The following is a 24958-nucleotide window of genomic DNA, read 5'->3' as shown; positions in this document are numbered from 1 at the left end:
AAAATCTTAATGAACTATAACCGATGAACAAAGAGCACATAAACAAACGATAAAAATATATGCATTCTTTTTAACTGCAATAATACATATTTGGCCATTTTCCTCCAATAAATAATAAAATAGTTAATATGAATAATTAATGCATAACAAAATAATAATAATAATAATAATAATAATAAATTGATTATATTTTTTTATAATTATTAGACATTTCAGCAATAAATAAATACCCGTTTTAAGAAAAGAAAAATTAGATATAATGATAATAATAATATTAATATATTATATTTTTTTGTAATCACTCGGGCTTGCGTTTTTCGATAGCTGATTTATAAAGCCGATACCAAAATGTATAATCATCAACCGATAGGCAAAAAATGTGATCCTAGCCTTCATCTCTATCTTTATAATTCGGAACTTAATACTAAAACAGTAGCTAAAATATTGGAGGAAAATAGACATAATTTAAGTCGAAAATATTGTGGAGGAAAAAGGATAGCGGTGGAAAACGACAACTTGTTTTTGGAGAAAAATGGAACCGCCTACGTATTTCTATGTAGGTAGTACTAGGGAAAATAGGTAAACGGAAAAAAAAGTCCCACACTAGGAAAAAAAAGTCCCGACGTAAAACGTTCCACCTTTAATAATATAGACTTGATTTTAAATGATACATTAAATGAAATATTATGACTTCAAAATTTCCTATAACTGGATTTATACCTATTTTAAAAAATCTTTTTTAAGTCCATATAATCAAATAACTTTGTTATATGTTTGGTAGGTGTAGTGCAATACATTATACACAATACGCATAATAATAAGACTCATAATAAATCATATTTAGTTCGTTAAAATATATAAATACGAATTATGTTAAGTAAAAATTAGATGAAATAATTTGGTAAATAAAAAATGTATAATAAATATTCGGATACCCTAATACTTTCTATCAGTAATTTAATTTTACAAACTAGTAAAATTTAATGGTCAGGTAGTTTAATTCATATATTTTAGAAAGTGATATTATATTGATTTAAGACTCCAATAGTGCATATTATTGTTACACGAAATTAGTATAAAAATAATTGACAAATATTATTTGTTTTAACGGTTATTCCCTTATTAATTAATTAACTGGTTGTTAAATTTACAGATACTTAATTATATTTATTATTAGTAGGTGCTACAAAAAATATTCTACTTCGGAATATAAAATTAGAAAATGTATAAATATAATATATTTTTTTCAACAATTTTGTTTTGCAATGAACATCAGATAATTTAAAATAAAAAGCATAAAACTTTTTAAGTAACGAAACAGCGAGACTTAATAAATCATTGCCTTAAATTTAAACCATATTTTATACAGTGCATAGGTATGGATGAAAAAATAAAATGCCTGTATGATGGTACCTATATGGGCTATATGTAAGGAGTAACCCAATCGTCCCAATCTATTTATCTAAATCCGCTAATAGTTTTTTTTTTTTTTTTATCGTATACGATAAATAAACAAATTGCAATTTGATTTTTGCGTGGAATTCGGTGATAAAACAATATACGTATATTTTATGACTCGCGTATATCGGTACTGCGTCTCCACATAGTTATACCTAATTGGTCATTTTCAGCTTATACCTGCTACAGTCGATATCATATCACCGCAGTATCTCGAACATAATATGACAGTTTAACATAACAATTTAAAGTCGCCATTATAATTGCTAAGATATCATAAAAGTGTGAGATGCTTTTCACGTGCCACTCACAGCATACAATTATGCAAACCATATAAAATTACCTACATTATTAAAAAAAAAATTGTATTTTTCGATCTAGGTCATACGGCGATTATTATATTATACGGTTTCTCATTGTATTGACGGTTTAAACATTTTTATTTAGTTTGTGGGTTCGTTTGAAATTATCGACGGGAGAAAAAAAAAGGTCTGAATATTATTTAATATTTCTCTTTGTACGGAATATTTATCCGTTTTATACTTTAATACTACCTACGCTGTAATATTCTTATTCTTTTTCTTTTTATAGTTTGTAGATATTGTACAAAATAATAATTATATAGCTTAGGTACCCACTTATTACTCTACGTATTTTTAAATTTCATTCATAACTGGATTGTATAAAAAAATATTGGGTTTGTTACCCGCGAATATAAAATATGTGAACAATAAGTAAACAATACTTAGTAAGAGGAAAAGACATTTGAATGCTTTTAAAAAAATAAAAAACTTTTACCAAACAATTTGTTCTCATCATATTCTATTTCGCTTCTGTCTTCCATACTTTTAATGATTACTACTACTTTGTATATAATATTATATATGTTTATCTATATTGCATGCTACCGTTTTTATATTTTATTCAAATATATAAGCTCTATCCCGTATATAATTCTATACAAAACCCTGTTTCCATACCCTCGATCCCCTCGGGCCATAAACCCAGTTTGTCCGTATTCTGCTGTAATTACAGTTTGATGACATTTCATTGATTGGCTTATTATAAGAATGTCTGAACGCAATACTAGCGGATTCTGTACTACCGTCTACCATATAGTACTTAATCTGATTTTGAAATACCATTTTATACTAATATGTTTCAATAATTGGTAGTATAAATAATTCATTTTCCGTCCATCATTTATTCATTATAATTATTGCACAAATAACGAGCAGAAAAGCAGTTACAAAAATCTGTGTATATATATTATATTAATGTTTATTTTATATATTGTACACCGTATTAAAATTCAAATTACCTATGTGCTTAAATAATTATTATGCATACACCTTCATAAATTTGTTGCTTAAGTTAAATTCAATAACATTTATTGAACTTAATAATATAATATAATTATGTAATAGGTATACGCTCAATTTCACGGTTTTTTAACTTTTTTTTTTAATAGTTATGATAGTAGAGTTCCGTACTTGCCCATTACTTGTTAAATTACTTTGTATTATTAAAGTTATCTATACTGTACTTGAGCCTACAAAGGCGTTTATATCTATAAATAAATAAATAAATAAATTGGGACATGTTTGATTAAAATTACTCCCGTCTGACATGCACAGAGTGGATCTGCCGCGTTGTGATTTCCTATTTTCCTTGTATTAAATGGATTAGCTAGGACATATATTAAATATGTAATCCTCGACCTAGATACTTAATGCATAATGTATATCTACATTATACAAATTGATAGATTTAATCCAAACTCGCTTTGTTGAACACTTCCATAAAATGTTTTGATTTATAATTATTGTCAATGAACTTTCATATTCAGATAATTATTGAAATTTTCTAAATTGATGATTTTTAAAAACGAACATCTTAACCCCAACAATTAAAACACATATCAGGTTATAAAAACTGCTACTTCATTAAAAAAGCTCTACATTTTCACTGGTTATATTAATGACATTTTATTACTTTAACAGAATTATAAAGTTATATCATTTTATCTGATTATATTAAACTATAATAATGGAACACCAAGGTAAAATAAGCTATATGATTGGCCAATACCCAGTATCCGTATAGAGTACCTAAACTTTATATACGTACATATCTCATAATGTTATTTTCATACAATGTCCACGAATTTACTTTCATTTTGTTATAATTTAATTTTTTTTTTTTTACATTTTTAATCAACAATATCAAATTTCAATAAGCATATAACTGATTTAAAAATTTAGAAACTAAGTATATTAATTCGTGTCAGCTGTATTTCAACAAATTTCCCACCTAATCGCAAATCATTAAACAGCGATTTATCTAAGAATGATATTATATCAATATAGATACTTATATTACATAATAATTATTATATTATTTTTACCTGTTTTATTAAACTATGGTAGAAAGTGATACTTGGCCTTGTCACTAAGAAGTGTCACTGTCAGTGACTAAACATTTTTAACGAAATATAAGTACCTATATTTATTAAAATTGAGGATAATATATAGGTACATTCAAAAAATGCATTCTGAATTATGCGTAAAAATTAGAATGGTGGACAATTTCCCCCCCGACTGTTTTTGGCGTAGTAGGACATTTTCCCACCAATATATTTTCGATGCTGACATTTTCCTCCCAATTTTTTTTTTTTAATAAAATATTATTTTTTTCATAAATATAATCATAGTATAATTGATTATATTTATGAAAAAAAATAATTTCTTATTAAATAATAAATAATATTATATTATTCAATAATAAACTTAAAAAAAAGGGGGGGAAATGTCCGCATCGAAAATACATTGAGGGGAAAATGTCCTACTACGCCAAAAACAGTCCGAGGGGGGGAATGTCCGGGGGGAAATTGTCCGGATACTTAAAAATTAGTATTGTTAATATTATTTTGATTTCGTCTGATTATTTATAATGTATAATATATTATGGTTTATAGAATGTATATTTATTTATAGTTGATTACAACACCTTTAATGTACATTTACGTGGGTTATGTATTACATACATAAAAGTGTATGTGATACGTTTGCTCAAACTGTATCCGCTGATTGTTATTTTTCTCTGTATATCGTGTACTTCTAACTATAATTAGATTTTTCACATTGATTTATTCGATTCTAATTTGTTTAAAATATATATGTATATATTTGTTTTTGTACATATGTATATAATCTCATAATACGTACAGAAACTAATTTGTATACATTTTAAATTTTAATTTTTATGGGTATGCTGTAATAGTTTCTCTTCTATTGTTAGATGGTATTTTATTACGTACAAAATACAAAATATCTGCGTTGGTACACCATTCCTATTTCACTGAAACCCAAAACCAAATAAGGGTGGAATTATTATTTTTTTTTTTATTTAACTGAAAAAAACACTGCGGTGTCGTATTTTCGTGGTTTCTCCCTGTTTATTGTAAGTATAAGTAGATATAGAGTTATATTTCTTTTATATTTTTTTAAACGTTATACCTTTTATAGTGCTTTGTACAATACTTTTAAGTATCTCTATTGAAGCTAAATGTAATATTTCTGAACAAAACTGCTCAAATAGAAATGTATTATTTGTAGCAAGTATGATAAATTAATTACATTTTTCATTTGAATTTGAACTCTTTAAATTTTCGTTTCACTAGCTACCATTCAAACTGAAATTCATTTTCTAAAGATTTAGTTGTTAATTAAATTGGTTAAAGCTTTTATTATAGTTGTGAAAGGTTCGTTAAATTATACACTGAAAACCTAGAGGGATTGTAAATGTATATAGAGGGAATTGTAAATTAGTTGAAAATAACGAAGGGTATTAAATTTAAGTTCTTTCGATTACAGACTGTTGACCCGAATATAACCCCTTTATAAATCTGAGTCTGTTTTTTCCTTCGAATAGATAATTCTTAGAAATGCAAATGTTAATACAAACTTATTTTAGCTGCTATTTGTCTGTCTTCCTATATAGAAATACTATTTTTTTTAAGCTTGCGTGTATATTATATTTATCTGCAGTTTGACATTTTAGACTTTTAACTTTTACGATGATATTTTGTATTTTAATTTATGAATATTAATAATTTAGATTACGATACGAAAAAAATTAATAAAGTTTATACTTTATATATTGATTTTAAAGATTAGAAAAATGTAATGCTGATAAGCTGAAATAAGAATCTATATAGCAATATATACTTTTTGATTTCTCATCTCAAAACTACCTTGTGAACGTTTAAAGTTTGAAAAAATACCATAGGGTTGCAATGATTAACTTTCGTCATTACTTTTAAATTTATCATCCAACATTTCATATAATTTAAACAAATAAACTCCCCGAGTACCTAGTGAAAGAAACCACTGTCAAATGATATACTGTTAATTTCTATAACCCAATCATATTTTTTTGTATAAAAAATATAAAATAAATAAATATTGAACCATATTCATAAATGAGAACACGAGCTTTTAAAATTATTGTATCGATGTCTTACTACGAATCTATGCGATTATAACTTATTCTATGGTAGGTATATAGATCGTATATATATTATTATGCGATCGACTGAAGCAGCCATCGCTCATATTGGTTGCGTATAAATTGTTAATTTAAAATATCACTTTAATTTCAATCGACATTTGCATTCACAGTTGCACAGTACCCACGCATACAAAATACGTATGATATTTCAAATATCAATAGTATCATCAATGGTATTGTGTATATTTTGTGATGACGTTTTTGCACTATACGGAAATGTCGAGTATTTTACAATTTACATATATAGGTAGTCGAACGGTGAAGGTAATAATATATGCATATATTATATAGTATAGATGACACTTTATATTAACAAATACCTGTATGCTTCACATTCTATGCCCAATAAATTATTTTTTAATAATAATTTCAATGTGGTGTGCATAAATTTACTTACGTTAGCATTTTTAAAAAACAGCATAAATATTATAACTTTAAAGTTAACTTATGCATGGCATAAACATATGTGTTTAAATTTTAATGTTGTCAGTGGTATATGAATGGTGGAGGTGCATTTAGAGATTTTGTGACCTATACGCACGACTACTATATTATTTAATAGGTATGTAGGGGTTTTATTTAGATCTTACCAAATTATATATGTTAACGCGCACTGCATTATAATATAATGCGACTGTAATAAATTCTAAATAACGGTCGTAGAGTCATCATCCTTTTAGGTACGATGAGAAACTATAGTGAACGATATAATACATTTAGATGACTGATGTAGGTACCGCCTAGCTATATATGTCTTACTTTGACGCACATCCCTGCATGTACTTCGTATAATCTTCAGGAAACGTGCTACACGTTTTGCCTGACCGGATGTGATGATGCCAAAACTCGTTTCACCGAAATGTCATCGTGTTGCAGTGCACTTTACGCACTCGCAAATGTGGCCACGGGAAAATGATTTGCCCTAGACGACTGCAGACGTTGATAAAACGATTGACGGCCAAAGTTTTCCGCATTTAGACTGTACAAGTGTACAAATGCATATTTATGTATTCAGGGAGGGGCATTGTCTAAATTGTATTCACACTACCTTCTACCAACAATTAAATCCACCTACTATATTTGATGTTTTTAATGAAAATAATTTATTTATATTTTTAGTCAGTCATTTAGTAGTAATTTAATTATAAAAACGGATGTTTCAGTTATATTAAAAAATTATAAGGGTATACAAATATGAAATAGTAATTGTATAAAACTAGTGCTAAAATAGTGAATACTGGTATAAGCACGGAATATTCATTGGTAAGACATATTTTGCTATGCGTTCGTGTAGACGAATAAATGTAAAAAAAAAAAAAAAAGAAAAAAATAGTAAATACGGTCAAAGAGGAAGGCCATGTCCCTGTGGCCTCCCGGGATACGCCACTGTATATATGTATACGTATATCGTGGTTACCCGTTCGTGAGTTTCAAATAGTATGGTTAAACTCGATAGTGGTGAAAATTGGGTTACCGTGGTCGTCCTCTTTATAAACGGTATAACACATAATAAAAATATATACTCTCGCAATCGGATGACTGTGATATTTTCCATCATCAGTCATCATGTCAGCCCACGTTTCGATCAAACAGCGTTTTCGCGTCGTAATCCGCGAGTTGGCGTATTGATATAATATTGGTGTGTTATAGAGTTCTGAAATTCAATCGGAACGTGGTGCATGATGATGATCGTTAGTGGTTTTCGGTCCACGGTGTTGCAGACATTCTTGCGTGGCCCATTTCCCGAGGGTAACATACAGACTACGATCCGATGACAGTACGTCAATGTATAAGACGCATAATACCTATACGTCCTATACATTATTATACTATGTGAAGATATTATAATATATTATTCACCGTATATTATGTTCCTATTATATAAATAGATATGGAGAACTAGCGCATGTAAACATTGTAAACTGCTGTAACCGGTTACGATAACTAATGCATTTTCGTAATCAAGTGCTTATTTAAAAAAAAAAAATGTTTTTGCACCGCCTCTTAATGATAAATGTCACTATGTACATTCGAAATATAATAAATAAACACAAATTGTATTTATTGTTGAATAATTGAATAGTAAAACAATCTAGACAAAGAAATTCAACTGTTACTAATTACTAAATATAAAATATAAATTCTATTTTCAATACATAATATGTATTAATTATTAATTTTTAAAAATTAGAAAGTAACCTCTGATCAAAACAATGGTCAAATAATTGTTATAGGTAGCTTTTATTTTAACTTTTAAAGTCTAAAAACCCGACCCAGACCAAAAAACATTTGTCGGAAACACTCATTATTCCTCAACATTATCTCATTATCGTCAATAAATATTTATGTTACCGCTTAAAACTAAAAATCAGAAACATAGTCGACCACATTGTCGGAAACACGTTTTAAAATTTTTCTTTGGCCTGAACGGAATTTAATAACGATAAACGCGATTACTATGTCTATATAAAACAGTATAGTATACAATCACCTTCAACCCTCCTCCAGTCACCCTAAAAACATTTCTGATACGAATTCCAATGCGTAGCCACGTATAGAAGTTATTAAGAAGTAATTGGCAATTAGTGCCGGATGTGTATGCGGTGTACTTATCAGTTGTCACACCACCTTTTAATTTCCCAAAACGAGATGTGTTGCATCAAATCCTTTTTGTTTGTTGAAACACAAAAACAATACACATGTAGACACTGTTATACCCGTACCCAGATTTAGGTTAAAGTATTAAAAAGTCTTTGCGCTTTATTGTGTGAAATCCGTAAATAATTATATGCAAATATATATATATATATATATACTCTTACACCTCGACAGCAGTTGGGATGAAAAGGGGTTTGTTGAATTTTATTTTATAATAATAAAATCGCATTTACATTTTGTTCTTCCGTTTATCGATTTGCGCAGTTTTGACAACGGGCTGCTGTCACCCGACGAAAAACGAATTACGTGTAGTCGCGTGTATTATGTGTATTGTGTACATAAATATGCTATCTATTTGGCTATACCTATATAATACATATTGGTCATCATCTCTTCGTTATCGGTTTACTTGTAGTGCGATGACTCCCGAGATTTTCCCGTCCTAAAAACTATTTGATGAGTTCAAAAAAAAAAAAAGAGATCCCCGCATTATAGTTATATTATCATCATATTTGTTGTTATCTCTATAAATGTATTCAACCCCTTCGCCCCCTCCATCTGCCATTGCAAAATAGCCGTGCACAACTAAACTATACCACGATCGCTACTGACATGTTACTACCTCGACGACGACGTATATTTTATCGTCAGTGTAGGAAAATATCCTGCGTGTAAATAATATTATAATATAATATGACGCGTATTATACCACGAAAATACGACGATAGACTTGGTATCAATACTGCAGCGGCATCTACACGTCGACCACGGTGGTCGCATCCCAATTGTGCAAAATCCTCGTAGACACCTGGTCGCGCATTTCAGACATGCAGTTCTGCATAGAATTAATATTCGTGGAAATCGGTACAGACGAAAAAATGATTTATTGTTTCTTATTATATTTTACTATAATGGTGGTCTATGGACTTATGATTTTTTTTTTTTTTTGGGGGGGGGGGGATACTGAATCACGGCGTGTGGTAAACTATAGATACATAATATTCCACTGAACTTGCGCCCCATAGATCATCGCTGCAGGGGTCGCGATATAGACGCGATTCGTGACTTTTCTAATGGTATGTGTATGCACCGAGTCCGATAAAAATTTATATATTATTTCTTATCCATGAATGTTTAGTATAAATATATAATGTCTGATTGTATATAATATCACGAACAGAAATATTCCGGATTTCCCGTATGACCCCCCGACATGCCTTGGTCATTCTGATTTTTGTATTCAGAAATTCAATGTCCACGTCGTATTTAACTCACTGTATGTAGACTATGCGCACGTTTAGGCGGCCTCTAATATTCCATAACATTATATCCTCTGAGCCGCTGCAGTCTATAATCGCGTGTCTTATGCGACGGGGTTGTGTATTTTGTCTGTAGATTATTATTTATAATCCCTATGAAATCAGGACGAGGAGACACCAAGCCGGTTTTAAACCGTTTGGTTTACGATGTAATAATATCATTATTTATTGCAAAAACTATTACTGAAGGGAGAAGTGATTAAACGCGATACCGGTAAACGGACCCTTGTATGGGATGAGAGGAGGGTGTGAACACTAACCTCTTCGTATCTACCGCTGTTAATAGTTGTGTCCCCACAAAAAAAAATTGGATACACAAATCGTGTTCTGACGAAAACATAACACGAGTTATTCATTAAGAGAAGTCGAAAATTTTAGAATTTCGGAATTATTTTAAACATCACTTAACAATCATAATCATACAAAAATGTATTTCTAACTATCTCTAGTTTGAAAATGGTTAAACAATTCTGCTAAAGAACAAATTTTATTAAAAAAAAAAAAAAAAACGACTCATAAAACAAAATTGCATATCCGTTTTTATAATATAATTTAATATGATTTTTTTAATTTTTAGTATATCTACATAATTATATTGTTAATTACATATGACCATTTTTGTTTTAATAATTATCTATATTTATTGGCTTATATTAATATTAATAGTAATACAAATAAAAATAAATTTTCAAAATTAGAGTATAATATACATAGGTTATAAAAAAAGATAATGAACAAAATGAATTTCATAATATTGAGGAGTTCTGGTAAAAAATACAAGACTGAAAAAAACTACCTGTTAGCTGACAAAATGTATGAAATCCTGAGAATTAAATACTGGACACAATTTACTCTTGTAGAGTTGTAACCCAAGAACAATTACCGGACACAACTCGTTTGTGGCTGCCTCCCATATAAATAAATGTCGTATTGTATCCAACAACGCAAACACGTGTGGACGTGCATACTATATATATATATATATTGTATCTCATATGTATTACGTGTGCGCATACACAAATCCGCGTGCACGTTAAATTATGAATGCAATTCTATATTGTTTTTTATACATAACCTACCTGCTATAAAAAAAAGTCAACAACAATATAATAGTAATAATTTTAATAATAATATAGCAATTATATCGTAATAATATGTAACATTACGTGTATGGTTTTGGCACAGACGGCGCGCGTGTTGCCGTTGGCAACGTGGCGGGTTTCCGAGGGGGGCATTGATTTTTTAATTCCTCTCGCGCACCTCATCCACATCCAACCCCACGTAGTGTGCAGTAGGTATATGGCGCGTACACTATCGTTGGGGTGGGGGGGCGGCCACCCCTTTCCTCGTCCGGTCACATGTTTCCGTACTACAGAACCTGCCGCCGCCGCCCCTCTTCCGCACACGCGACATGCGCCGCTCCGGCGGTCGCGCCTGCGCACCAACCCCCGAAAACGTATCTCTCTATCATAATATATTCGTTACGATATACACATCATGTGATATCTCATGTGGCGCGCCTCTGTTATCGCGCGCGTAGTAATTATTATTATTATTTTTTTTTTTTCAAAATTTTTTTCCGGCGTTTTATCCAATTTTTTCGCGTCGTCTGTATACCGCTAACGTCGCGTGTCGCGTCGTGTCGCCACCCCCGACGGCAGCGCTCGATTTTCGTCGCATGTCCGATCGCCGGCCGCGGTCGCTCGTCTCGTCCCGCTCTGACGTCGTCCGTTTACCGACAGCCACACGTCATAGCCGCCACCGCCGCACGAAACGATAAGGTAGGCGAATTTTTTTGTGCTTTACCTGCACGTTCTGCTGCAGCATGTATTATACGCATCACTCTATATTATACGCGTAGTTGTAATATAATAATATTATTATACATATGATATGATGATACGCACGTGCACGTCCAGATGATGTAATCGTGATATATCATGTGTACCTTGCATATAATAATATGATGGTATTAGATGATATAGGTATTCGCAATAGTGTGAAGAATACCCGCGAGTCGTAGATCGCACGACCACAGGCGCGATTTCAAAAAAAAAAAAAAAAAAAATTAAGAGCAATGAATTTTCTCATTTTTAGTTTTTGACTGCACATAAGCACTAACGGGATGCTAATACCTTCTAATCCCTAGCCCCCCTCCTATTTACGCTTGTGCGCACGACTGTTTCGCGAATATCGATCGATAATAATATTATTGTAGAACAGCAGCGGCGTGAAGTATCGACATGCATTATGTTTGATAATCGAACGTTATAATAATTTATATCGTACGAATGTGGCATATATAGTTCTCGTGACGAATATATTTGTAGATAGTCAATCCGTAACGTGTTCATATTACCCATATATTTAATTTAAATGTGTTAAATCATTACCTGTACACCGGCCGATTCCTTGCGAAAAACTATTACAGCGGAGGAAACAATGCGAGACTATGCACGTAATAAAATACGGTGGGTACATTAAACACGTTTCACTAGGATGACGACACTGTGGCTGTTCCGTAGTGACAATATTATGTGTATAATCGAAAAATTAATTACGAACGGCGAACGCGTGATCCGATCGAAATGGAAAAAATGCACTGGCGCACGTCCAAAATATACCTAGGCGGTGTTTATAGGTTTTCTTTTTTGTTCCTACCGCGGTTCATATATACCTACATATATTATATATAATTTCATTACGAACGGATCTATGTTGCAAGTCGGATGCACACAGCGTGTATTAGACGGTATATTTCAGCCGGAAGGTACACACTATCGTATGTACACTCGTTTTCCGCTCGTCAATTTTATGCGTTCTGCAGCATCGGGGTCGGTGATCATATATATATATATTTTTACTCGGTATCATATTACGGCGCCTGAACATTCTTAAACATAATATTAATATATCATATATCATGTACATTTATGGTAAAATCAATAATATTATGTAATATCGGGTTCTTACTGTCTATTGTATATAAACCTCTATATATACGTGAATGAATACATTAAAAAAATAGTCTTTAAGTCATCGTGCAGCGCGTGGCTAATCCTCGACGCAATACGCGTACATGGTTTTATATATTATTTTATACGTAGAGGCACTGTTTACATCATGAATATATTACATGTCTTGTATATATATTATATTGGGTATATAATATATATTCTATGCCTAACTATATATATATTTATATTAATCGCTGTAGCTTTTCATCTCGACGAAATGTATAAAGAATTTTGTTTTATTTCTTCTGTCCCCGAGGATTATAATACTGCTGCAAGGTCTCAGCCAACCAGCTTACCCCCTCTCGTGCTTACCTATACTTTCTGACTACGCAGATTTTAGAGACGACAGCCGATAGGCGTATTATAAATATAAAATTGCTGTTATTTTTGCTGGGAAAGTTCAATGGAATCAACAAAATAATATGACCATATAGTTTCATAGTTTACGATGCATATATATATATATATATATATGTAATCATTTCGTTATTCAACAAATCGATAAACGTATAATGTATATTATAGATATATCGTTTATACTGGACGCGAGGGGTGCATGACCCTGATCCATTGTGACATTGTGTGTGTGTGTGTGTGTGTGTGTGTGTGTGTGTGTGTGTGTGTATTTGTGCAGTGTACCCCCTATTTGTATTGACCTGGTTAGGGGTGTGTGAAGTGTTCATGGGAACTGCGTCTGCGGTGGGGAGGGATATACGCACGCCAGACGGCTAGTCTATTCGACTACACAATGCATTGTGTCGCCGTTGCGTCGTATGCATGAGTCAGCTTCGTCATAGTTTTTAATACCTAATACTATACTATTATACACAATATTCGTCATTTCGGTCTAACCTCTCGCCGTATACGTTTCTGATATAATAGTTATCGTCGTCATTGCAGCCAATGAACTCTACTACTGGTGCAGGTACCTTATATTAATACCTATACTATGCACCACACGGTGTTATCAGTTTTCGTTGGGTGGGAGATGGTGGCGGGACGTGTGTTAATTTCGAGACACATTTTTGGTTTCATTCATAATTATTTGCGTTTTTCTGCTTTCAGGTGCGTGTTATGGAGGAACGGCTACAAGCCGAATGGACTACTCATCAACCCGATCAGGCGGAAAAGGAACAAGCCATTAGCAAGCTGGCGACCCAGGTTGAGGAACAGGTATGATTTGGTACCAAAAATTAATAATTTTAGTATTATTAATACCGTATGATTGACAATTGTGCTTATATAGCGTCAGCTGAGGCTCCAGGATGCCAAAATGGTCGAAGCAAAAGCGGCACGCATCAAGGAATGGGTGACCAACAAGCTGAGAGACCTGGAGGCTCAAAACCAGCACCTTAGAGAGCAGAATCACAAGTGCAACCAGCAGCTGGAGTTGCTCAGGCGGCACATGGCCCAACTGAGCGCTGACAAAATGGCCATGAGTGCTTGCGCTGGGACGTCGTCGCCGCGCACCAGCACGTCGTCCTTGCACAGGGCCAACAGTACTGGCTCGACACAGTGAGTGAAAAGCGTCCGCCACTAATTAATAACAACATAATGTAATATGTCATGTCAGGGGCCACCCAATGGCTGCCTGTGGACGAACTTTGTCTGGCCCGTATTCGAGAATTTTTTTTTTTTAAACTTAGTCTTTTCTTTTTCCTTTCTTTGGATAATCATAATAATATAATATACATCCAATTTTTACGGCCCTCAATAACTTCTTGAATTCGTCAAGGGGCCCTTCAAAAATGTTTATTAATGATTCTTGTGCGATTAGATTGCTGTATATAATAATAATAGTGCCTGTCTTCCGTGTATTTAGCGCCCTGTCCGACAACGAACCGGTTTACGCTCAGGTGGACCGGCACCAAAAAAGCCGGACGCCCGAACGGTCGCAGCGGACCCACCGCCGACACATGTCCGCTTGCGTCCAAGTGCCGACCACCGAGTCCGCCGACGGCCCGGACATGCCTGTCCACGAACAGTTGGTCAACGATTTGACTTCCGCCGCCGATTCGCTCAACCTCAACTCCGCGATTAGACGTGAGTTCCATAAAATACGATTTGATATACCTAATATATTATTTTGTATGTTTACACGACGAATATTTTCATATTAGTCACTATCAGTGGTACTTATATTACCGAGGATGATCGTGCCCGAAATCGAAAAGCTGATTTTCACTTTTATGCCTTAACTGCCTTAACTGCAAGGGGAGAAAAAGCGTGAAATCTTTGGGTATAATATTAAAACCCGTAGTATACTTGGACTGGTAGAGAATTACCATATGATCAACTCAGAACTTTAAATTTTAAATTTGATTTTTATATACTCAATTAATTATAACTTTGATTTTTATTATTTTTATATTATTATTACTTATATGAAAAATATATGAATACAGTTATTACCTACTTAATCCAAAACTTAATTTTCTTTTGTTTTTAAACTGATTTTTCAAGTCGAACAACTGAACATTTGTTAAGTCAGTTCACGTTAATTTGAGTATTGGGTATGTTATTTTTTCACGTCTACCTATATACTTTTGGTGATTTTTAATCGCGTTGAACTGTGTGTTAAATTTTCCCAAGTATAAAACCACAAAATCATGAGTACGAGCTGAGGCGCCCACCAACTTCCTAAAATTATGTAGATACACATAACACATGTTTTGAGAAAACATAAAAGATAACAACGTTTACCTGCACTATCTGACCAGATAGAAACATATTATCAACACGACCGCCAAAACCTTACAACGTGCAGCAAAAAGGTTTTTTAGGTGTTGCCATATTTCAAATTGTTACAGCAATTGCTTGTTAGAGTTTTGGCTTGTACTCCACACAGGTCATGTATTCTTATTTTCCGTGTGATTTTCTATAGAAGGACCGAGGTTACTGATGTGTTCTGCAAAGTTAAATTAAAGGAGTTTTGCTGAATAGAATTTTTTTATAGGTAATTTTTTTACTGTTTCTCAGGTCAATGGGGCATGATTGGAGCGTTGCAACATATTTGCATTCAAACCACGGAGGGGGGGGGCTGTTAACGTGGTTTGATCAGTCTGACTTGTGATGGGATGTGTGTATTCCCCGTGAACGTCCAACGTATGTTATTGAACGGTTTTGATGTATATAAAATAGTATTAGAATATGATAGTTGGTGTAGGAAAACTTGTGTTTCTATAGATATGACACGTTTGTTCCGTGGGTTTAAACCACATTCGGCGCCTCTGCGAATAATGTGCGCGTTCTATAAGTGACTGATAATATTACCATAATGTAATGTGTAAATATATAACTACACGTTAGTGACACCGGTTTTGGCGATTTCATGTTTACAGCGAAATCCGTGTGCATCGAGTCGGACATCGCTCACGACTACGCGGAGATTTACACGCCTAGCCGCGAAAACCTGCCGTGGGACAAGGCGTGCAACAAGCCACCGACGCCGCCTTTGCACAGGTTCCCGTCCTGGGAATCTCGGATCTACCAAGTGGCCAACGAAGGCCTTTCGGCGGCGCCCGCGGAACCGACCTTGAACGCTGTAGCCGCTGCCTCCTCCACCGGCGCCACCGTTGTACATCCGACCCGAGTGGTGACGTCGCAAGGGTATTGCGATATAAGCGTCCCGGTGTACGCCACTGTGAAAGGCGTGAGTATAAATTCGTATGACAAGTACTTGTGCAGTGTGTCACCGTATACTTCACCTAAAAGATAGAAGCAAATAGGAAACAAATCACAGGTCGATGCATGGTAAAATACAACTTGCGAAGACTAAAAATGTTTTGTCGAACATTCAGTTGTTGTCTCTTTATGCCATTATATGTGCCTTTAAATGTTTATAGAGGAGTGATATGAATCTAGCATTAACCTGCTGCGATCAGTGTTCTAGAGTGCCTTTCATTTCTCACTACTCATCATCAATCGCTCAACGGGGTCTACGGGTCAACGTCTGAGAAAGGGATGATTTCTAATGAGATAAAATTTCCTAAAATTGTTCACCCAATAAACAATGTCTAATTTTTATTCACGATATTTCCTACTTTTTTTTTATTTTGGCGGTGGAAGATATGGTAACTCACATGTGCAATTCGTATATTTTTATAAGAATATTTTCGATTTGCAGTCGGCAATCGGTCGTTTGGTTTATTTTATGATTTGTTTCTATGTGTGTGTGTGTGTGTGTGTGTGTGTGCAGAGAGCCAGTCAGATCAGGTCTAGCCCGTTCACCGGTGACTCGTCGGACGACTCGAGTGACGGCGAAGGGGAGCACACCAACACGGTGAACACGCACAGCGTGGCCACCAGGATCACGAACAGCAGTAGCACCGACAACACGGACACCTCGCTGTCCAGTTCCAGTCCCAGCAAGAGTCACAAGACCGCGTCGACATTCTCGCCGGTCAAACACAACTCTTCCGGGTCGCCATCGAAAAGTACGTGTTCGAATACACGTTTAACGCCAAAACATATCCTGGCGATGGGAGGGGGGGGGGTGATGTACTTGAGACTTGTGTAATTAATAACGGTTCCACGTTTGCCGCAGATACTTCGATGGAGTCGGGAATATCGGACGACTACGCGATCCCGCCCGACGCCATGTCGTGCGGCGAAGATTCGACGGAGTGGTCGTCGTTGGTGCTCAGGTTGAACTTGAACGGTGCCGCGATTGTGGCCGACAGCCCGAACAGGTGTGCCAAAACGGGTATACTCGACAAATCCGGACATTTAGCCAAGCTCGGTGGCAAGTTGAAGACCTGGAGACGACGATTCTTCGTGCTGAGCAACGGCAAACTGCGTTATTGGAAAACACAAGTAAATATATAACCTAACCTAACCTCAATCCGAGTTTTGACTAGGCGCTATATTACCCTCGTATGGCTTTCGTTGTTTATTTTAACGTTATATGCTAGAGATGACAAACCTTTTTTGGATATGGTGCCAATTTTTTTTAGTCAAAGGTTTGAATTGTAAATACCAAATTGAACATAATAAATATAGTATGATAATAATATTATAGAAACATAATCAATTTTATGAACTGCATAATTTTTTACAATTCTGATTTTTTCGCATGCCATTAAAATATGACAAACGTGCCACTTTTGACACGCGTGCTGTGAGTTCGCCACCACTGTTATAAGCTATAGGCAACAGCTAATGCTTAAATCATATTTTTATCGATGGTTTGATTTTGAGTTTGCAAATTGAATTTTCCTCTACAGAACGATGTAGCACGAAAACCACAACGTGAAATCACGATCGATGATCTATGTCGTATAACCCGAGCGGATGGAGCTGCTACATTCGAAATATCGACAGCCAAAAAGACATTTTATCTAACAGCAGATTCAATTGCAGCCATGGAAGATTGGGTTAAAGTTTTACAAGTAATTTCCATTTGATTTTCAATCTCAGCATTTAGGTATAATGATTATTAATCCATATTTGTCACATTTCATGTAGAATGTTCAAAGACACAATGCTACCAAGTTGCTACTGAACAACGAAAACAATAAACCTACTATACAAGGGTGGTTAACCAAAGTGAGAAATGGACATGCCAAACGGTGCTGGTGTGTACTCGTAGGAAAGACATTTTTATATTTCAAATCATCTACAGATACGGTAAATTAAATACTAATAAATAGTGTTTTGTTTAATTGTTTAATTATTTTACACTTTAACAAAAAAACCATTTTAGAGTGCATTTGGACAAATAAACATGCGTGATTGCCGTGTAGAAACCGTTGACCATGTTTCAGACTCTGATAGTGAAGAGAGAGATTCCAATCAGCCACCGACAATAGCTTTGCACCCATCACATCAAGGTCCTCCGACTTATTTATTGATGTCTTCTAAACAAGAAAAGGTTTGATTAAAATAAATATTGTTTATATTTATTTTAATTTTTATTTACTCAGTTAATATTAGCATGGTTTTTAATATTCTTGTGATTACAGGATTCATGGTTATACCACCTTACAGTAGTTTCGGGAAGTGGATCACAATCTGGATCACAGTTTGAACAACTCATTCAAAAACTAATGGAAGCCTCAGGGGATCCAAGTAAATTCATGATTATTAATTTATAATTTTTTCTAGAACAAAAGTTCATCATTAATAATAAATCATTTCTTACAGATTGTGTGCTGTGGAAACATCCGACTCTTTTACACTCCAAGGAAGCAATTAGTACGCCATTGACTACTTTATCTATTGAATCGTTACAATACGAAGCTATTAAATTATTCAAGGTATGTGTAAATAAATAATCCAGTATCCATGTCATCGTTTTAACATTATTTTATGATTTTTGTTTCTATTAGAGTTGTCAGTTATTCATGTCAGTAGCAATCGAAAACGCTGGTATTGATTATCATGTAGTATTAGCACAAAACGCATTACAGTTGTGCTTGGACAACTGGGAACTGCAGGCTGAGTTATTATGTGCCCTAGTCAAACAGACATCTAGGCACGCGTCCCACAAACATGGAGTCCAGGTATTCTCCAAACTGCGGCATCGTGTAAGTTCCCCTTCCCATTGCTTTTTTTGAAATTGAAAAACCAGTCATGTGATCATAATTTTTTTATTCAAACCTTTCAAATTGCCAATAATTTTAGTGCATAGTGCATTTATTAAATAATTAAAATTTATACATAAACATCATAATTATACTATGTTCATTGGCTGTTTTTTTAATTTCTAGCTTTTATAAATATTATTATTTACTTATTTTTAACTACTCAGTGTATGTTTATTTGCTATGTATTTTTAATGATGGCTACTGTAGATCGCAGTATTACTCCAAGGCTATAAATATTCTTAAATAACTATAATCTCTAATAATGTAATAACATTATTTTCTATAATTTTAATATACTTTTCATGGTCTGATTCACTAAAAAAATTGTATAAATTAAAAATTTATATTTATTAACACAAATTTAGTTATGTGATATTGTGACTAATGCTGGGTTGTGTACTAAAGTGATTAATTTAATGGTTCGCTAAAATTTAATGGACCAATCATTGACCTCTGAATCATGTTTAAAAGACCAATAACTAACTATTTTATGCAACCCAGCATAGCTATTAAACTACTTCTGCAGTCAACCATCATTTTAAATTGTAATTAAATGAAAAACATTGCATACGTGGTGTCCACTCATAAAACATTTATATCTAATATTTGTACCACAGGGTTTTGAAACTGGTTTGATTATAAGTCTATTTTATTATTCTTCAACCCTTGAGATATTGTCTAAACTTAAAGGGAAAACATCATTAAAATTAAATTTTCTTTTATTTACAATAATAATACAAATAATTAATTAATTAAACATAAAAAATGTATTGTATGGATTAACTGTATAACAAGCAATAAATCAATATTTTATTTTCAATGTGCTGTTGCAAATTTGTTTGAATTTTTGTTGTTTATTTAGTTTTATCGCAATTCACAGTTATCTAGTTTGAGCAGATAACTGTATTTTATATTGGTTTTTATTGTTATATTTAGTTTGAACATTAGTTATATATTTTATTATTTTATTTTAATAATTCATTATTAAATAATGTAATATTATTTAATTATCCTTCAGTTCTTAACCTGTTTCAAACCCTTTAAATTTTCCATTAATAAAGCAGTATCATATCAATTTATATTTCAAATGTAATTTGTATTTTGTATTTGTATTTGCTCAATTTAAAAGTTTATTTGCGATATCCTAATTTTTATTTTATTTTTTATATTTTTTTATTAATATGCATGTAATCGCATGATTTCGAAACACACATTGTTTAATATGTGATCTGACTAAAAATTATGATAACTAACTCAAACGAAAGCTGCAGTTTGTGGGTTATTTCTTAAATTGTGGAGGGGGATTTATTATTATTGCAAACATACACTAGTTTAGAGGTTTAGGCATTTAGGCACCGCGTGTCCACTGTTTTTTCAGCAACTTTTATTGTGCGCCACACAGTCGCTGTTCACGTGTGATGCTGCCCTGGCATCGTCTCCCACCATCAGCACAACTCAGTCAGTGGTGCCTGGATCACCAAACCACAGCATTACTGCACCCTCAAGTCCAGCCACTTCATCATTACTAGACCACTGCAAAGCCAATCCTCCTACCTACGTATTTGTTCAGGGTTGGCAATTATTAGCATTGGCTGTGTCTCTATTTGTACCAAAAAACACCAAACTTCTTTGGTTTCTCAAATTGCATCTGAAACGCAATATTGATAACAAGTATGTAAACATTTAATAATAGTGGCGTGGAGTTGGAATGATTATTTATCTTGTCTAGGACTGAATGTGGAAAATATGCTGCATACTGTGAACGCGCCCTTGAACGAACAATATTGAATGGCACACGAGAAGTGAAACCATCCAGAATGGAAGTACTGTCAATTTTATTGAAAAATCCTTATCACCATTCATTGCCCCACTCCATACCCGTTCATATGCTCAATGGGACTTACCAGGTATAGAAAACGAATGAATTATGATCAAATAGTAATGCATTTTTATTACCTCAGTATTTTATTAATAATTATTTTGGTTTTGAAGGTTGTTGGTTTCGATGGATCAACAACTATTGAAGAGTTTTTGTGCACGCTTAATCAAGAAACTGGATGCCGAGATAGTCAACATTCAGGTTTCACATTGTTTAGCGATGATCCTATTGAAAAAGACCTGGAACACTATATTGAATCCCAAGCCAAGGTTAGATACTATTATTTGAGTCACTTAAGTAATAAATATACAATTATCTATTATTTTATAGTTGTGTGATGTGATATCCAAGTGGGAAACAGCATTGCGTGAAAAGGGTTCTGGAAAATTTGAAAACACTAGAGTCATACGACTGATTTTCAAGAACAGACTGTACTTCAAATCATTTGTGAAAAAGGAAACTGATCGAGAGAGATTATTGCTTTGTTATCAAGTAAATCAACAGGTGGTCCAAGGCAGATTCCCACTTACTAAAGAGCTTGCATTGGAGCTAGCTGCTTTAATGGCGCAGGTATGACGCATCAACAAGATACTTGAAGTTAATATATTTCTTAAACAACTTAAAAAACGGTATCTACTTTTATGAATTTAGATCGATTTTGGTGAGTTCAATTGTGATAAAAATCGTGGTAGTGGCGGTACTACTAAAGAATTACAAGTACTTCAAGCGCTTGACAAATTTTATCCACTCCGGTACCGTGATGGGGCTTCCCAAGAAGCAATAAAGTATACAAATTAACTAATATTTTAAACTAAATACAATATGTTGAATAACATTTTTTTTTTTTTGTTTTAATTCAAATAAATTGTAATTATTATTATATTATTATATTATTATATTATTATATTATTATTTTAGACACCTCCAAACTGGTCTTCAAGATAAATGGATGTCTCTAAAAGGACGAAATTTAGTTGATTGTGTTAGAATATACTTGACTTGTACCAGAAAGTGGCCATATTTTGGATGCACTCTTTTCCAAGCCAAAGTAAGTATTGAATGATAACAAATTACTGAAATTACCACAGAATGGATTCTTATTATCCATACTACATTTTTTTCCCAACAGATGAAGCATGGAGAGAATACTGTATTGCCAGGCACTGTTGTATGGTTAGCTGTATCTGAAGACAGTATTAGCTTGTTGGAATTGCGTTCAATGCAACTTATTGAAACATATATGTTTGGGCAAGTTCTAACATTTGGTGGTTGTCAAGACGATTTCATGTTGGTTATAGCATCTGATTCTGCTATCATAGAATCCCATAAACTTTTATTTTCTCTAAGCAAACCAAAGGTAAATTCAAAATCCTTAATTGTAAATTGTTTTTTAATAAGTACTTTACGATTCATAGATCCTCGAAATAACATTGTTGATTGCTGACTACATGAATGCATTAGCTCAAAATGGTGCATCACTTAGTGGAACACTTAGTCGCAATATGCAGCCTGACATATTAAAAGCTACCCCAGACCATCAATTGCATAGAAATGATTCACAAATTAAGAAGCGTATTGACTCATGACAATAAATATATTCATAGCATTTGAATTATTATGTGCCACACTATTATTCGTTGTGCTTGCACTACGGGGTCCATACAATATAACAATATATCTACTATATTATTATAAAATGAAATACATTTCATTATTTACGGTCTTAATTTAATGCTAATATAACATAACTATTTTTTTTTTATTTAAGTATTTTAATTTGGGCTTATAATGCCATCAATTTACAAAGTTTAATTTTTAGCAAATACTCGTTGAATACGCACGAATGCAAAAGACTAGTAACTTTAGGTGTTATAATATTATATAAAATTAGCCTGAAAATTATGTTACCAAGTGGTTGTACAAAATCCAATTAATATTGTTAAAAAAATAAATGAATGAAAAATTAATTTTATTGTCTCGATGAGGTACTTATGTGGCCATTGATAGCCGACTGCCATTATTAGCAGGGTTTGCAGCCCCTTTTAGCATGTATATTAATTATAAAACACCATTTTATCCTGTAACAATTCATTATTTTCATTTTAATAAGTTGTTACAATTCGAATTTATACAAATTGGAGTCTGATAAGAAATGTGTTCAATTTTTCATTTTGAATGCCTCCTTAAAAAAAATTTTACTGTTTTCATTTTTATTCTTGTTTATTTTTTATCCGCCAAACTAATTTTGATTTCTAATTATGGATGTTCACAAGTTTATTTCATCCCAAAGTTTATTGTATCTATGTAATTGTTTTTTTTTTTTTTTATATATATATTTTTAATGAAAACAAAACTATTTTGTTTTGTTTTTTTGTGCTTAACAGACTAAACATCACATTTTTACTCTAATAAACGAAAACGTTGTGCTATTAGTATTGTATTTTTGTGTTTAGAATATTACCTATGAATTAACAAAGATTATTAGTATATTGCATAAAATCGAACATATCAGTATACTTTTCATTGACTTTAACAATACCATAGATTAAACATATGTTTGTTTAATCTATGTCGATACACAATGTATATGCTATGTTTATTATGGACATTCACACATTGGTTAAAATTGCAGAATTAAACAGACCACAAGAGGCCATCATTTCAATAATCAGGTATTTAATTTTTTATGATTATTATCATTCATCATTATTTTGGAAGTTGTTGAGAACATAGTATGATAAATTGGCCTATGTCTAAGTGTAAATATAATTTGTACAGTACACTCAAAGACTCTTTAAGGCCATTGTGTTGTATATACAGGGTGTCCCATGAGGATTTACCCATTGCGATATCTCCCGAAATAATGGTGATATAGAAATTCTGGTTTTGTATTTAAGACTCACAGAGATCTACAATTATTTCAAATTTTAATTTATTCTAATGTTTTGCTAAAAAAGTTAAAAAATATATTTTTTAATTTGATTATTTCCAACAAAATTAACCATAGCAATTTTGTAGTTTATTTTTCTGAAAATATTGACGTTTCAAAATGTTATCTTCATTAATTTCTTGATTTTTAATTTTTTTTTTTCGTTTTGAGAAAAATTGCGAATTATTTAACACCGTAATGTTATTAAATATATCACCCACCGCGCTGCGTACATTCCCATACGACCGGAAAAATACTTTCCGTGTTCCTAATAGTTATAATCATAATATTTTATTTCTTCAAAACTAGAAAAAATATTTAAAAATCAGAAAATTAATGAAAATAACATTTTGAAACGTCAATATTCTCATAAAAACAAACTACAAAATGGCTATCTTTATTTTTTTTGGAAAAAATTAAATAAATAAATATATTTTTTAAATTTTTTTACAAAAACATTAAAATAAATCTAAAAATGAAATAATTGTAGTTCTTATCCCTGTGAATCTTATTATAAAACCAGAGTTTTGATATCTCCA

General features: G+C 32.8%; 1 protein-coding gene and 1 long non-coding RNA gene across 8 annotated transcripts in view; one reads left to right on the top strand and one right to left on the bottom strand.

Annotated features, from left to right (window-relative positions):
- The window catches only part of LOC149056364 (uncharacterized), a 47953-nt gene extending 35375 nt beyond the window's left edge, over positions 1 to 12578 (bottom strand). The window contains exon 1 of the long non-coding RNA XR_016191397.1: positions 12401 to 12578. This is a non-coding gene — a long non-coding RNA (uncharacterized LOC149056364). The remainder of the gene's footprint in view (positions 1 to 12400) is intronic.
- LOC107171226 (uncharacterized protein CG43867) overlaps positions 1 to 23922 on the top strand; it is a 93116-nt gene extending 69194 nt beyond the window's left edge. For 3 of the 7 annotated variants that reach the window (XM_089225679.1, XM_089225681.1, XM_089225680.1), the window contains 20 exons: positions 14090 to 14197; positions 14271 to 14539; positions 14847 to 15067; positions 16366 to 16676; positions 17223 to 17460; positions 17571 to 17839; positions 18250 to 18414; positions 18491 to 18652; positions 18729 to 18896; positions 18988 to 19093; positions 19169 to 19281; positions 19354 to 19551; positions 21014 to 21282; positions 21341 to 21518; positions 21604 to 21759; positions 21821 to 22060; positions 22142 to 22275; positions 22409 to 22538; positions 22620 to 22847; positions 22906 to 23922. In XM_089225679.1, coding sequence (XP_089081805.1) covers positions 14090 to 14197; positions 14271 to 14539; positions 14847 to 15067; positions 16366 to 16676; positions 17223 to 17460; positions 17571 to 17839; positions 18250 to 18414; positions 18491 to 18652; positions 18729 to 18896; positions 18988 to 19093; positions 19169 to 19281; positions 19354 to 19551; positions 21014 to 21282; positions 21341 to 21518; positions 21604 to 21759; positions 21821 to 22060; positions 22142 to 22275; positions 22409 to 22538; positions 22620 to 22847; positions 22906 to 23076 — 3834 coding nt within the window. In that variant the 3' untranslated portion in view covers positions 23077 to 23922. Of the gene's footprint in view, positions 1 to 11566; positions 11789 to 12336; positions 12479 to 13792; positions 13950 to 14089; positions 14198 to 14270; positions 14540 to 14846; positions 15068 to 16365; positions 16677 to 17222; positions 17461 to 17570; positions 17840 to 18249; positions 18415 to 18490; positions 18653 to 18728; positions 18897 to 18987; positions 19094 to 19168; positions 19282 to 19353; positions 19552 to 20989; positions 21283 to 21340; positions 21519 to 21603; positions 21760 to 21820; positions 22061 to 22141; positions 22276 to 22408; positions 22539 to 22619; positions 22848 to 22905 lie in introns of those variants that run through there. The other 4 variants (XM_089225678.1, XM_089225684.1, XM_089225683.1 and 1 more) reach the window with 4 other exon arrangements.
- Positions 23923 to 24958: the final 1036 nt, after the last annotated feature.

Source organism: Diuraphis noxia, unplaced genomic scaffold (genome assembly GCF_037042655.1).
Source record: "Diuraphis noxia isolate RWA-SAM2 unplaced genomic scaffold, SU_Dnox_SAM2 contig0004, whole genome shotgun sequence".
NCBI lineage: Eukaryota > Metazoa > Arthropoda > Insecta > Hemiptera > Aphididae > Diuraphis > Diuraphis noxia.
This window is presented reverse-complemented; position numbering and strand designations above follow the sequence as displayed.